The sequence below is a fragment of the Lonchura striata genome, chromosome 27, assembly GCF_046129695.1.
Source record: "Lonchura striata isolate bLonStr1 chromosome 27, bLonStr1.mat, whole genome shotgun sequence".
Taxonomy (NCBI): Eukaryota; Metazoa; Chordata; class Aves; order Passeriformes; family Estrildidae; genus Lonchura; species Lonchura striata.
The window spans coordinates 8,920,247-8,936,377 of NC_134629.1; the positions used below are offsets into that span (position 1 = coordinate 8,920,247).

A 16,131-nucleotide genomic window follows, 5' to 3' on the forward strand; every position below is an offset into this window, starting at 1 on the left:
AATGGTTCCAGAGTTTGCAGCCCTATTGTCCTGGTGCACTTCCTGTGGCTGTAATTTATGATGTTCCACGAGGAAATCCACGTTTGTGTCCAGATCTCGCCATTTCCATTTCCTGTAGTTCAGCAGAAAAGGAACAGGGTGAAAGAAAGCTTCTCCCTTAGCTATTCTTTTGTGTCTGTGTCAGTGGATTGGTACCAAATTTGGACTCTGCATGACCAGAAAAGAGGTTTTATTCAATAATTTCATTCCACCTGTGCCGTGTGTCAAAGGCCGTGGCAATTTGGTAATGACAGTTGTGGTTGCTGTAGTCAAATCATCACGTCCAGGAGGTGACTACACTTGCCAGCCAAGCCTGCACATGAGGTCTTTCCCAAGAGGACAATCCCTGTGTCTTGCTGGAGCTTTATTTCAAGAAATTGTGGTTTGGTTCACACCTGCATGGATGGGGCTCCAGAAAGAACTCGGATTTATCTCCTTCCCCAAACCTTGCAGTCCCTGCTGCCCAGTTCCACTTCAGTAGGGCTGGTCTCAAAATTGAGGCTTTGCATTTTCAAATCCTGTGCGGGTGTTTGAGACTGTCAATCTGTTTGTCAAAATAATGGTTGTTCTATTTTTTTATGTTATAACAACGTAAAAATTCAGATGGAATTGGAAATTCAGCATTATGAAGACAGAGCGCTGCTGGGGAGACTCAGGAATCTATCAGCTTTTTTATATTTATTGCTTGAATTTTTCTCCTTGGAACTTCCCTGCTTTTGCCAAGTAGCATTAGGCTTTATTTTTTTATTGGCTTATGCTCAGAGAATCCTTTTTACAACAATAATATCAACAATGTGCACCACATGGCAGTTGAGGTTGCAGGCAGTGTTGTGGCCTGAGTTAGTTTCTTGTTTCTCAGAAGGATCTCACCTCGGCTTCAGAGTTCCAAATCAAGCCCAGGAACCATTCTGCTTCCATTCCAGTGTGGATGGGTTTGTTTTATTGGTGGGATATTAACATGGAACAAGTAATTAGAGAGAATTCTCTGCTTCCAGCTTGTGAAACAGAATGGGGTGCTACTACTACATAAAGTTCTGGTATTTGTTCATTATTCACTTACATTATTTGTATGTGTTGTGCTCCTTAGTAACTCCAACAATTTTCTGTGGCAAATGTTTCATTATACGTAGTGTGTAACCACCAATGTGAAGAGTACAATTAAATCGTGTGCAGAAATTAATCACAGAATAACAAGCTCTGAACCAACCTGTGGGTTGGCTTATAAGGAGAAATCCCTCCCCTTTCTGTGTACCTGAGTTTTCCTGCAGGGTTTTCCTGTGTTTTCCATCCCCTGGATCCCAAAGGGACACGAGTGCTCTGGCAGCCCAAAGGGTCACCTTGTCCTGGGGGCTACCAGGGCCAGTGGCACTGGTCAGGAGAGGTCACACTCTGCTCTGGGCTGGCCTCAGCTCTGCCAAAAACATCTGAAGCTTTGGAGAGGGTCCAAAGCAGGGAGAAGGGGATGGGGCAGGGTCTGGAGGAGAGAATGAGGGCTCTGGGGAAGAGAAGAGGGGAGAAGAGGCTGAGGGAAGACTCATGGGGGGCTGCAGCTTCATCCCGAGGGGCAGCTCCCATCTCTGCTCCCTGTGACCAGGGACAGGACACGAGGGAACCACTGGAGGGATAGCAGGAAAAGAAGAATCTTTCTTTTCTTTCCCAGAAGAGTCTGGCACTGCCCAGGCTCCCCAGGGAATGGGCACAGCCCCGAGGCTGCCAGAGCTCCAGGAGCGCTGGGACAGCGCTGCCAGGGATGCCAGGATTTTTGGGGGGTCTGTGCAAGGCCAGGAGCTGCACTGGATGATCCCTGTGGGTCCCTTCCAACTCGGGACATTCCACAATTCTCTGAAAACGGCCTCTGAAAGTGGAGGCAGAGCTGGTGGGTTTTGAAGGCCCTGCATCACTGAGCACGTGGTGCTTGGGCAGCTGGAGCTCAGCTGGACGTGTCCCTCTCCCTGCAGGTTCCTGCCCTGTCCTGAGCGGGGTGAGCATCACCTGAGCCCTGCTCTGCAGCCAGGCACTGCCATTGCTGCTTGGCTTGGCATTTCCCTGCGTTCTGGACATTCTTCTCTTCAGCTGCTGGATTTGTTTGGGCTTGTTGGGCCCTGACTCAAACGTAGTGTTGGAGGAGTGAGATAAAATTCTGTGTGCAGATGCACACCCTGCCCTGAGCAGCACGAGTCAGAGAAGGATGGAATCATGGAATGGTTTGGGTTAGAAGAGACCTTAAAGCTCATCCTCTTTCACCCCTGCTATGGGCAGGGGGGCTTCCACTATCCCAGGTTGCTCCAAGCCCTGCCAGCCTGGCCTTGGACACTTCCAGAGACTGGGCAGCCCCAGCTTCTCTGGGCAACCCGTGCCAGGGCCTCAGCACCCTCACAGGGAGGAGTTTCTCCCCAGTATTTTACCTAAACCTGTGTCAATCTGAGTCCCACTCCAGCTCTGAAACTCCTGGTCTGTGTTGTGCCGTGGATGTTTGAGTGCCCAGCACTGAGGAGTGGAGTCCATTCCCTTTCCAGGAATCTCACTAATCACCTTTGCAACCAAGCTGGGCACTCGGCTGGAATGTTTGAGCAGACATTGGTGGTGTTGGGAGGCTCAGAGCCTGAAGCCTGTAATCCCCTTTTGTGGTGTGGAGGGGACTGGCAGGAGGATCCTGTTTGGGGCAACCCTGCGGCCGGAGCTGCTCCGGGACTGAGGCTGCTCCCTCTCCCTCTCGACAAAAAAAACATCCTGTTTGTGATCGCTCACTTCTTGTCATCGTGTAACTGTGGCTTGACTTTAGCCTGATACCAAATAATTCTGTTTTCTTAGTGGTGTGTGTCTGATGGCTCCCCGTCCCTGGGAGATGGGAGGTTGTGAGTGCCAGGCTGCGAGGAGGCTGGAAGTGCTGCAGGGCTGTTTGTTTTAATCCCTCCAAGGTTCCAGTCTTTCTTGTGGTTCTGATGTAATGTGAGAAATTAAAACAAAAGACAGCAGCCAGATGGTGCATCTCCAGGATCAGACAGATTAGTTTTTTAAAAGAGGGAAAAGTTTACAAATGCTTATTCTGGTCTCTAGAGTAATCACTCTAATAATAATCACTCAGAGGGGATTCTCCCCTCTGCTCTGCTCTTGTGACAGCCCACCTGGAGCCTTCTGTCCAGTTCTGGGGTCCCCACCATAAGAAGGATGTGGAGCTGTTGGAGCAGGTCCAGAGGAGGCCACGAGGTTGATAAAAAAGGTGTTGGAGCACCTCCCTTATGGAGACAGGCTGGGGGACCTGGGAACGTTCAGCACGGAGAAGAGAAGGTGGTGTGGAGACTTCACAGCACCTTCCAGGGTCTGAAAGGGCTACAGGGAAGCTGGAGAGGGACAATCCATCAGGAACTGCAGTGACAGGACAGGGGAAATGGGTTCAAACTGAAAGAGGGGAAGTTTAATTTATATAATTATTATATAATAATTTATACATGTGGAAAAAATTCCTCCCTGTGAGGGTGGTGAGGCCCTGGCACCTGGATCATGTCCATCCTTGCCTCGGTTTTGGAGATCCCTTAAGCAGCTGCTACTCGCTTTGTTTGCTATTTGTTTAGTTGAAGATGAGGCTCTAAGTTTCCCCTTCACCCTTTTGGTTGGGAATTATCCCACTTTGTTCACATAAGTTGTTTTGTGGTTGCAGAATATTTTCATGCACTCCCAGTTTCCCTTTTTAGTTTTTCACTGTTTTGATATTCCATTTAGATAGCTGCTGTGATCCAGGTTATTGCATTTAAATAGTGGCTAGTGTAGGTCTCTGATCCCAAGGGAAACTGCACAAGTTCTGTAATATGGAGCTTTGAAATCCTAATGTGCTCAGATTGATTGAGTTTCAGGTTTTCTTCAGCTGTGTTCAGGTGAAACCTTCATGGCACTGAAAAAAAAAAGGCAAGCAGACCTCAAATTGCAAAATTCCAATGTGATTAAATGAGGTTTCTTTGTTTGTTTTTAGGGGACATTACACAGAAGGGGTATGAGAAGAAGAGAGCAAAGCTGCTGGCTCCATATGTTCCACAAACCCAAGGTAGGTCCTTGTTTTGCCTGGAATCATCTCCCACTCCCTTGGCTCCTGGGAATTCAAAGATCAGTCATGAAGGTCCTCAAGAACCATTCTGGAAACATTCTCCAAAATGTCTGTGCTGTGTCCTTCAGCCATCTTAATGCCTTGTTGGAGAAACATTAGGATTTTTATTATTTGTTGCTTTATTTTGCCAGACTTGCTGAAGTCACGTCCTTTGGGTACAATTGTTTCCTTTGGTTCAGAGATCAGAGCAGCTCAGCTGGTTGCATCTGGGATAATTATATATAATTGTAAACTAAAGGACATGGCTGAATGTGTGTCTAATCATTATTTTGGGGCTTACCCAGAATAATTGTTACTGATATGCTGAGATGTTCAGCCATTAAAAACTGATGTGTCTGGTTCTGATTTTGGGCGGTGACTGGATATGACAGGGAGTCCTGAATGGACCTACTGGAATTTACTGAGCCTGGTCTGCTGCCAAAAAAAAAAAATTGATAAAGAAGTAAAAGCTCAAAGTGCATTTATTGCCCATCAACACCACGGGACTGGGGGAAAATGACAGCAGCTCCCTTCAGGGACTTGGTGGGGGAAAATAAAGTTGTCATGTGGCAACTTCCTGACTCTCCCACCCCAAACCACTGCCCAGTTCTGCTCTCCAGCTGGCTCTCAGGTTGGATTTGCTTGTTTATTCCTCTCAAGGTGGGGCTCTTTGAGATTGGGGTTTATACAGTGTCTGAGCCAGGTGGTGAAGGGAGCAAGGCAAGCAAAAAATGTAATTTAGCCTTCAAAATGGAGATTTTGTTGCAAATACTCTCCAAGTGCTGAGGACTCCCTGCAGCAGGATATGATGGGAATCCCAGCAACTTGGTTGTTGCCTATTTATCAAATTTATTTCTGTTACTTAAAGAAACCAAAAACTAATATACACATGACTAATCCCTCTTGATAAGCAGGCATTTGTTGAGCAGGTTTTACAGTCCTCAGGCTAGCATTTGTTCCAGTGGTGATCTCCAACCTGAGGAGGAAATGGGGAATCCTTGGGTAGTTCAGGAACTCTTGGCAGCCCTGCTTTTATCCCGAGTATTCTGGAGTCTGAAGATGATACAATCCTGGCCCCAACCCTGGCACCGTGTTTGATTTGTCTCAGAAAGTGTTTAATTAGGAGGTGAAAAAAGCATTTGGGCTCTGCTGTGTTAATTGTGGGGCTTTGAGAGCTGCCAGTGGGAGGATGGAGGTCACCAATTAACCAGAGGTTTGATTGCTCTTCCGGCCCAGCTCTGCAGCTTTTCATCCATCTCACACCCGGTGTCTGGGAACCTCCTGTTGTAAAAACCCCGTGGAAGTCATGCGTGAGGGACTCGGAATCAGGTCACCTTGGTAATGAGAAGAAAATTCATTTAGTCACAACAACACAACAACAAAATACTCGGTGCTGGCGTTCCGTGCCGTTTCTGGGAGCACTGGGCTGGTGCTGGCTGGTGCAGTGTCTCCATTTCATGGCTGTGAAATGAGAGGAAGGAGGGAAGGTGGCCTGTCAGGGCACGTCAGCAGGATCACTGAGGAAATTCTTCCTGCTCCATCTGCCCTCCATTCACACGGCCTCCTTATTCAGGAGTTAAGGCAGCACTGTTCATTACCGAAATATGCATTTTTTTCCTGCTGCAATATCCATTAAATCCATCTAACTGTTAACTTCTGTAAAGTCTCTGCAGTCTGCAGATCCCAAAATCTGAAGTCCATCATTCCAGGGAGTTTTCCATGATGGGGTCAGCAGCAAGCACAGCAAATGAAGCCCATGGAGTTGGGCCAGGTGTTCCTGGGTTCTGGGAGTGGGTTCAGGCTGCCCTGGAAACCCTGGAGGCTCAAGTTGCTTATTTCCATGTTTTTATGGGTATGTAGCTTGAAAAAAAAAAAAAAAATCTTCAAGGAATAGCTGGTCCAGCCCCAGCACTACTGCTGCATTCTGTTTGCAGGCAGTGGAGTGACAGGTTTGCAGCTGCTTGCAGCATGTGGCCTTTGCTCTCCTTGTTATTCATGCAAACATTTATCCTTGTTGATCTTCTAATAGTTCTGAATCTCTAAATCGTTGGCCCTTCACCAAAACACAGGAATCACAAAGCAGTCAATTCTCATCAGAAACTAAAGACAGTCAACAAATCCATGGCATCCTTCAAGCCAATCTGAAATAATTCATTTTTCATCTCTCTGTCATATTTGTCATGTTTCTGCCAGCAGAAAGTGCAGCTGAAGCAGGATTATTCTGAAGGGAGCTCTAAATAAATCACCTGTCACCTGCCAGGCTCGGCTCACTTGTGCTGCTTTGTTGTGTAACCATCAGTGATTTAAACTCCTTCCTCTGTGTCTGAACGCTTTGTGAGGCCACTGGAACATGTTATTATGTCAGAGCAAAATATTGAAACAAAGAGCTTGTTCTCTGTGTGTCATGTCACTTGGAGCCACCTCTGATCCCTTCCTAACTGGAATGTCATGTTTGCCCTGTGATGCCCCACGGAGAGATGAGAGGCTTCTACAAGACTTACGAAAGAGAGCTGAATATGAATTTAATAATTCATTTAAAATAGTGTTAAATCTGCTGCTGACATCTAGTGGGTGCCTGAATTCATAAATACTCAAGTGATCAGAAAACATGAAGCTTTTCTGTTTGGTCTGTGAAGTCGTGTTGTTTTTTGGATCAGAATAAAACCAGGCTGGGTTTGGTGAAGGCAAATAAATGCTGCAAAGATGTTAAGCTGGTTATCAATGGAATGTGTTCCAGAGTGACAGGAAGGGCACAAGTTGATGCTTTTGGATGTGGGTGAGCTGAGATTTTGAATTCATAATCTTGCTCTGGAGCCCAGGTCCTGCACAGAGATCTCTTTTCCTTTTCCTTTCAGCCTTTTTGCCACCTGCACATTTGCACAGGGGATGGATGAGTTTTGATAAGCAAATACAGGACTCTGATATGTGTTACAATATCAAAAAAACACCAGTGGAAAGAAGAAATAATTGTTTGTCCCACTAGTGTGGTTTGAGGATTTCTGGCTAGCAGGAGATCTCCTGCTTAACTAGAAATAAAGGTTCTCAGTTTTTGGCATGGTAAAGAATCATGAACAATCCACAGCTAAGTGGGTTCTTAGTTTGCTCTAGCATTCAGTAATATTCCAGTAATATTTTGCTCTTTTGGATTTTAAAAGGAGATGAAGGAAGATGAGCAATTTTAAAAATATCTTTCTACAAGAGAGATGTTGAGGGGCTGGGGTGTGTCCAGAGGTGGGAACAGAGCTGGGGAAGGGGCTGGGAACTCCTGAGGGAGCTGGGGGGGCTCAGCCTGGAGAAAAGGAGGCTCAGGGGGGATTTTCACTCCACAACTCCCTGACAGGATGGTGGAGCCACATGGGAGGGTTGGGTTGGACATCAGGAGGAATTTCTCCATGCAAAGGGAGGTCAGGAATTGGAGCTGCCCAGGGAGGTTTGGATTCCCCATCCTGGAGGTGTCCAGGGAAGGACTGGAGGTGGCACTTGGTGCTCTGGGCTGGGGACAAGGTGGGGATGGAGCACAGCTTGGACTCAGTGGTTTTGAGGCTTTTGAAACCTGAAGAATTCTGTGATCTGTGGAGATTCCTGCAGCTAATTCTGAGTGATTTGCTGTTATTTTGAATCCCCGAGCTCAAGGCTCTCCCCCGAAGTTGTTTACCTAAAACCACACACCAAAGGTGGATTGGAAGCTCAGAATTTGTGGTTTCCACTCCATTTCTCTGACCCTTTGGTAGTTTGTGAGAATCCTGAAGCAGCACATACAGATGACATGGTTCTCTTGGTTTTGCCTGACTCCAGGTGACAGCCTGGAGGAAATTACAGCTGGGTGACCTCTGGGTTTTAGTTTTCAAAACTTCCCTCTGACACACAGATTCATTTTAGAATTGAACCTCCAGCAGCAACAATTCCAAGTTACTCTTGCTGAATGATGTAAACTTATACTCTTTATCAGATTATCTATTTTGCTTCCTGTTTTAATGAGAAAAACAAACGTTTCTTGGATATAAAGCCATGCACTGGATGTGCTGAAAGCCAGAACCAGACATCTGGAGGTCTCCTTGGGTTTGTGATTAATGAGAACAGCAAAGGCTCTTGCTGCTGGTTTATTATTGGTTTTGCAGTCGATAACAAGCTGATCACTGGGACACTGAGTGACAAACCAGCTTTGTGACATGCACAGCCCTGCCATGGGAGAAGTGTGGTCCAAAAAAGCTCCTTTTATTTCCCTCTCCCTGTTTTCCAGGGGTTGATCCAGCATTACAGAAGGAATCCAGACCTCAGATGCCCGTCCCATCTTCAGCTCCAGCCCCAGCAGCATCATCCTCCTCATCCTCATCCAAATTCCACCGAGCTCGCTCAGGGGGAGCCAGGGATGAACGTTATCGATCTGGTAAGGGCAGGGACAAGAATCCCTGCATTCCTCCTCGTGGAACTTCACTTTTATTCATGGTTTTTGGGGCCTGAAGGTGTCCTTGGATCACAGGCCCACAGGGATTGTTTTGCCTAACTAAAATGTGAAGACACTTCACGTGGAGTTCAGAGCTATGCAATAACGTAGTACAGGATTTGAAAAATAGAAAAAATTAAAATTTTAAGGCATCCCCTTGGTGCTGTGCTGGTGCTGAGGCACTTCCCTCTCGCAGATATCCACACGGAGGCGGTCCAGGCGGCGCTGGCCAAGCACAAGGAGCAGAAGATGGCCCTGCCCATGCCCACCAAGCGCCGCTCCACCTTCGTCCAGTCCCCAGCAGATGCCTGCACTCCCCCAGGTGAGCCTCTGTGGCATATAGGTAAAGACCTTATTTAAAATAAAATTTTATTTAAAATAAAATCTTAAATTTTATATATTTATTTATTTATTTATTTATACTTTCATTTATTTAGTTAAATTTTATAGTATTTATTTATTAATTTTAATTTATTTAAAAACAGTTCTCGTTTTATTTTTAAACAGTTATTATTTATTTTATTGTTTATTTTGATTTTATCCTAAATAAAACATTTATTAAATAATTATAATAATTATAATTACATTTCTATATAATTACACTATATTTATAAAATCGTAACTTAAGCCCACCACTTCAGCTAAGTAAAACTAACAGCTAGGCTGTTAAGTTCCCATGAAAAAAAATTATTTTAAAAAATTATGTAACAATCTATTATTGTAAAAAAACAGTTTACACCTATGAAGAAGAAAATTTTACCCATAAGAATCCTTAAAGAAAATATGTAAACCTCTGTGGAAAGAAAAATCCTTAACACATTCACATACAAACACCTTCTAACCAATAAATTGAGTAGCAAAAGAGTTACTAGCCAATTAAACCAACAACTTTAAAAATTATATAAAAATAGACTGTAACATTAAAAAAATCAGCTTTTCTGCATTAAAAACCCTTAGAATCCTGTCAGCTTCTATGACACCGAAGCTGTGCTGGCTTCCAAACCAAGGGGCTGCAGGGCTCCCAGTGCTGCAGCTCTCCAGGGAGTCTGTCAGGGCTGGGAAGTGACCTCTGTTCCAGGAGTTCCTAAAGGGCCACTGGTGGGATCCTTGGGATGTCCTGGATGTCCTTGGATGGTCCTTGTGGGTCCAACCTTGGACCTTGGATGGTCCTTGTGGGTCCAACCTTGGACCTTGGATCATTCTTGTGAGTCCAGCTTTGGACTTTGGATGGTCCTTGTGGGTCCAACCTTGTACCTTGCATGGTCCTTGTGAGTCCAACCTTGGACCTTGGATTGTCCTTGTGGGTCCAACTTTGGATCTTGGATGGTCCCTGTGGGTCCAACTTTGGACCTTGGATTGTCCTTGTGGGTCCAACCTTGGTCCTTGGATCATTGTTGTGAGTCCAACTTTGGACTTGGATGGTCCTTGTGGGTCCAGCTTTGGACTTGGATGGTCCTTGTGGGTCCAGCTTTGGTCCTTGGATCATTGTTGTGAGTCCAACTTTGGACCTTGGATGGTCCTTGTGGATCCAACTTTGGACTTGGATGGTCCTTGTGGGTCCAGCTTTGGACCTTGGATGGTCCTTGTGGGTCCAACTCGGGATGTTCCATGTGGTTCAAACTGGCCAGAGCTGAGCAGGTCTGGACTGAGGCCGCTTCTTCCCTTACACCTGTTTCTGATGGATAATTCACATTTTGATTTCATTAATGTTTAATGCTCAGCACACAAGAGGAGGGTTTGCAAGCAATGTTTGTTTGTGGGCAAGGACCTCGGAGGGGTCTGGTGGGATTCCACGACTTGCAGGACTTCTCTGAGCCCTGCCACGTGCTGGCTGCAGCAGAACCCCTGGGTGACACGGTGTCTGTCACCATGCATGTGCAGCACAATCAATAACCCTCTGTTCTCCAGCAGCTGGATGCACTGGTGACAAACGAGTCCGTGTGATTTTTGGCAGTCACTTGTGTGTTGTGTCTCATTGTGCAGAAGCATCGCAGCCATTTGGATTGACAAAAGTCATCCGAAATGTTATGAATCCACATCTCCTGGTGAATTCATAGCTCTGAAACTGCTCTGCTAGGCCACGTCACTCCTCCTCCTCCTCCTCCTCCTCCCTGTTTCCTGTTTTATCACACTTCCCTTTTCCCTTCCTCTCTCCGGGGGGCTGGTGCATGTTCCTGGTGTCTGCTTGGGTCTCAGCTCTGTGCTCACTTGTCCAGGACTGCAGCACACCCTGTGCTGGGGGAGTCACACCACGAGCACGGCTGGAGTCAGCCTGTGCCTCAGCTCCTAACTCCGTCCCACTCTGGCAAGTGGGCAGAACATGATTTAGTGCCTTGATTTACCACTCGAGTGTAGGCAGAAAATCACTTCGAAGAACACCTAAATTTTTAGGCCAAAGCCACCTGTGTGTTTGTATTTAGCACTGTACAACTCAGCATCTCAAGAACTGAGTGTTTGCTTCGTGGTAATTAAATAATTAGTTCACAATTTTGGGACAGCTGAGGTATCTGTGCTCTGGGACACACAGGAAGCGGTTCCTTGCTGTAGAATTCTGTTTTGTTTTGGCGTTGGGCTTTTTGTTTGTTTTCTGCAATTGAAAGGGCCCCATTTAGAGCCCAGACAAAAGCATTTTCTGCTGTGGCCTTGGCACAGTTGTTTCCTGCGTTTTCTTTGTTCCCTGGGACTTTGCAGTTTGACAACAACCCTGACCCCTCACTTTCCAGCTCAGAATAACCAGAGTTAGGCAAAACAGCACCTGATATTGTGGAATGTGAACAGAAAAGTAATGAGAGTTAAGTTCTAGGCTTGGAGACCCCAGGGGAAGGATGTTGTCTGAGGAGGTGAATCAAACAGGGGTGAGTGTGTTCCCACCAACAATTCTGCTGCTTTAACCTCTGGTTTGGCCGTTGTGGCAAACAGATCTTCCTGTGAAAGGCTGTGCTGTTGATATGTGATTGGAAAGAGCATGTTCAGTGCCATGTGCTTTTCCCTAAGCAGCTAGATTTTCTTTCTGCTTCCACACAGACACGTCTTCCGCCTCCGAGGACGAGGGCTCGCTCAGGCGCCAAGCTGCTCTCTCTGCTGCATTGCACCAGAGCTTACAGAATGCTGAGTCTTGGATCAACCGATCTGTTCAGGGGTCATCCACATCCTCATCAGCATCCTCTACACTTTCCCATGGAGAAGGCAAAGGGACCAGTGGGTCACTAGCTGATGTATTTGCCAATACTCGAATAGGTAGGAGCTGGGTACGAACAGAACGATCGCTTCGAGTTCAGACTGTGTTGGTAAAGCTGGAGCTGTCCCTTGCAGGAGGGAAACTCAGAGCAAGGGTTTAGCTGGTGTTGATGGAACTTGCTAGGATTGGTTGGAGCTTCACCGTCACGTTGTTGTTTTCCTGAAGAATTTCAGAAGATTGAGGTGGTTGTAAAAGGGAGAGTGGGGAGCAGGAGCTTCTGGAAGCAGGGAAGAATCCAGGGACAGTGTGGACAGAGCAGGAGGCACAACTCTCTGTGTCCTGTGTTGCTTTTTGTCTCCAGCTCTTGGGAGCTCCCGTGGGCACAAAGCTGCCCGGTGCAAGTGGCATTTTCATCTGTGTCCTGAGGAATCCCTTAGGGCTGTCTGTGCCTGTGGAGTGGGGAAATGCTGTGTTTAACATCCTCATTTTGCTCTGAGCCCACATGGTTTATTGTTTGCGTTAGATCAGGAAAGAAAAAGAACCAAATCCAGCCGTGTGTGTGAACAAATCATTAAAAACTGTCATTAAAAACCAGGGTTAGAGGAGTAAACTTTAGCCCAGCCCTTCCATGGCTGTCTGAGGAACAACCAGAGCATCCAGGTACTGAGGAGACGGAGCAAAATCTACAGATCTGGATACCCCAGGCTCAGTTTTCTGAGGCTCTGAGGTGCTCCTTGCTGCTGATGCTTCTGTATGAAATGGCCAAGTTTGTTTTTGCTCTGTGTATGTTTGTCCTTTTTAGCTGCTGGTGAGGAAATTCCTGCACCCTAGGACATTGTCTGTATTTCATGTGCTCTCTGCTTCTGCTTAACTGGGTTGGGGCAAGCAGTGCATAGAAGTGCTGGTGATTTTATCTTTCACTTATTTGTCTTTTTATTGCTGTTATTTTTTGTTTGTTTATTTGCTGGGATGCAAATTGTTTCCTGAAATGGAAAACTGAGGAGATTGCCCATAAAATGTAGCCAATATAATTAATGTCTTTGAAGCAGAGAGGCTGTTTTTAATTGGAGCATGCAGAAGGCCACATTACCTTTTGCAATGAATTAAGGTAACACAGCTTTTTACCTCCAGAATGTCTACTGTCTAATCTAATTAGTGTCTTATGCAAAATAGAAGCTTTGAATCTTTGTCAGAATTTTATTTGCCACATTCATCCCGTGTTAACACCTGGTTTAAATGAATAGAACTCTCACATACACAATCCTGTACATCTCTTTCTCTCGAGCAATAAAAAGTCCTGCAGAGGTTTGGATTGTACAAATCCACGTCCTTCCCAGTGATTTTAGAAGTTCAGTGCATGAGAAATACTCCTTGCCACTGTGTCTCCAAAGGGATGCAGAAATGAGTTCTTTTTTCTCCTTAGAAAAAGGGAAATGAACACAGAATCAATCACAAAACCCTGTCAGTGGGAATTATTTGGGATTTGACTCAGACCATCTGTAAAACCCAACCAATAGTTTCAGATTGTTGGGTTTTTCCTTTGTAAGCAACAGTTGCTGGTGTTGTTAAGCCAGAATAGAATATTCTTGCCCTATCAGATGACTGAACCTGCTGGGTTGTGTAAAGAAACCCCACAGTAGCAAAAATCCCTTTTTTGAGACAGTTGACTGGAGAATTCCCGCAGGATGCAGTTGCAGCCTCAGCTGAAAGACAGGACAGTGTCTTGTAACTTGAAGCAGAAGTAAGACCCAGCTCCCTCTGTTTATTTGATTTATTCTGTAGCTGCTGGACGAGCTCTGTAACCACCCAGCTGGAAGGGATTGAAACCCAACACAATTTTTGCTGATCAAATTCCCACGTGTTTTGTTTTCAAAAGCCCTCACTCACAAAAAAAGCTAAATAGTAGAATTCTAGCAAGAGAGATCAATGCATAGGTGAGAGAGGGATTTGTTCTGGACTTTGGATGTTTCAGAGCTCACGTGAATCTCAAACTTTAAAAAAATTATTTATTTTATTTTTTACAGTACTGAATGTCAAGAGATTGAGCTTCAAGGTTAGAAACCAAGAACAGGAATTCTGTTTTGCTGAAGCACTTTCCTGACCTGGACAAAACCTTGTGCCTTTGGTTTTTGGTTTCCAGAGCAGATGCTGTTCCTCTCCCAGAGCTGCTGAACCTTTAGGAATCAGTTTAGCATTAATGAGGGTTCCCATACATCCAAACCCATTCAATCCTTAGGATTATTGGGAGCAGCTGACTGACACTTTGCTCTTTGAGGGGATAATAAAAGGTGTATTTAGCAGCTTTCTTCTTTTTCTAGAAAGTTTCTCAGTCCCTCCAGATGTCACAGCAACTACCTCCACCCCCTCAGCGCGGCCGGCAGCCATCGACCTCCCTCCCTCTGGGATTGTGAAGGGGATGCACAAGGGATCCAACCGCTCCAGCCTGATGGACACTGCAGATGGTACGGAGCCCTCGGAGCACCCGGGAGCCTCAGCAGGCTCCAGAGAGGCCTTAAATCCCACCTTGTGTTCTCCCAAGCCTGACTGAGCTCAGAATTCACAGAATTTCTGGGTTGGAAGAGAGCTTCAAACCATTGAGTCCAACACCTCAACTCAGCCGTGGCACCCAGTGCCACATCCAGGCTTTTTAACACATCCAGAGATGGTGACTCCAGAACTTTGTCACTCTGTAGAGAACTTTTTCATAATATCCAACCTATATTTCCCTTGGTGCAGCCTGAGGCAAATTAAAATGTTCAATGGGAATATCAAATTCATTACATTCAACCCTGGCGCCCAGTTCCACATCCAGGCTTTTTAAATACATCCAGAGATGGTGACTCCAGAACTTTGTCACTCTTTCTGTAAAGAACTTTTTCATAATATCCAGCCTATATTTCCCTTGGTGCAGCTTGAGGCTGTGTCCTGTCATTCTGGCAGTTCTGCTTGGAGAAAGAGACCAACCCCACCTTTCAGGGAGTTGTAGAAGGTGATAAGGTCAGAGTTGTAAAGAGTGATAATATCAAATGTTTCCATTGGTCTTCTCTGGATCCACAGTTCTGATAAATGTTTGTCAACACTTGGAGTCCTAACAATCCAAATAAAAATGTTCAATGGGAATATCAAATTCATTAAATTTAACCCTGGCGCCCAGTTCCACATCCAGGCTTTTTAAACACATCCAGAGATGGTGACTCCAGAACTTTGTCACTCTTTCTGTAAAGAACTTTTTCATAATATCCAGCCTATATTTCCCTTGGTGCAGCCTGAGGCAAATAAAAATGTTCAATGGGAATATCAAGTTTGTTGATATTTGTTGCAGAGAGTGATAAGGTCACCTCTGAGTCTCCTTTTCTCCAGGCTAAGCACCCCCAGCTCCCTCAATCGTTCCTGAGCCATCATCTCATTTAAGCTCTTCGCAAACTCTGCATGGTTTTGGTGTTGGCATTAAGATATTCAGTTGTGGTGTTGGAATTCGGGGGGAATTTCTTCGTGGGTGGGGTGCTTAGGCTCTGAAGTGCCCAGGGAGGTGGAGGAGCCCCAAATCCCTGGAGGTGGCCAGGGAAGGGCTGGAGGTGGCTCTCACTGCTCTGCTCTTTCCCTCCAGGTGTTCCTGTGAGCAGCAGAGTCTCCACAAAAATTCAACAGCTGCTGAACACCTTGAAAAGACCTAAAAGACCACCCCTGAAAGAATTCTTTGTGGATGATTTTGAAGAAATTGTGGAAGGTAATAGCACAAATCATGGTTTGGTGTGCATTTGTTAAAATTGATGTTAAAATTGGGAGCTGAGTTCTCTGGGCTGTTGCTCTCAAGGCTGGCTCAGATTCACTTCCATGAGCAGCCTGACACAAAACCAGGGTTGGAAGAAATTCACTGAGCTTTGGGGGACCTCCTCAACACGAAACTTCTTTTAAAAATATATAAAAGAAGAATATTTAAAAATAGATAATTTATAATATTTAAATAGATTTTTAATCCCCCCCTTTGTTTGCTTCAGCTTCTTTAATTAATTTCCCAGAGGGGATTGTTGTCACTGGTAATTCCATTCCAGAATGATTTTGTTTTCTTTTCTGCATTGTGGGTTCCTTCCCTTACTGATGTGTTGAACACCTCCTGTGAGAAGCCTCAGTTTGTGATGTCTTGTTCTGTGTGACTTCCCAGGAAATGGGATGGAAATGGCTCTTGAATGCTTTTCCTCGTTTCCTTTAGCTTTATTTTCAGTTAATTTCAGGCTGAACTGTCAAGTGACAAATGGGCAAAGATGGGGAGTATATATTCGATTATATTAGAAACAATATATCGGTTATATTTTTGTTTATTATATGTATAAATATATATAAAATTATATTTAATTATTATAGATATGTAATTATTTCATATATATATAAACA

The 16,131-nt window shown here is 45.2% G+C and overlaps 1 protein-coding gene across 3 annotated transcripts in view; it reads left to right on the plus strand.

The window, feature by feature from the left end:
* DIP2B (disco interacting protein 2 homolog B) overlaps window positions 1–16,131 on the plus strand; it is a 67,238-nt gene that overhangs the window by 23,687 nt on the left and 27,420 nt on the right. For 2 of the 3 annotated variants that reach the window (XM_021545214.3, XM_077788689.1), the window contains exons 2-7: window positions 4,007–4,078; window positions 8,358–8,504; window positions 8,758–8,883; window positions 11,586–11,798; window positions 14,058–14,201; window positions 15,347–15,466. In XM_021545214.3, coding sequence (XP_021400889.1) covers window positions 4,007–4,078; window positions 8,358–8,504; window positions 8,758–8,883; window positions 11,586–11,798; window positions 14,058–14,201; window positions 15,347–15,466 — 822 coding nt within the window. The remainder of the gene's footprint in view (window positions 1–4,006; window positions 4,079–8,357; window positions 8,505–8,757; window positions 8,884–11,585; window positions 11,799–14,057; window positions 14,202–15,346; window positions 15,467–16,131) is intronic. The other variant, XM_021545215.3, reaches the window with a different exon arrangement.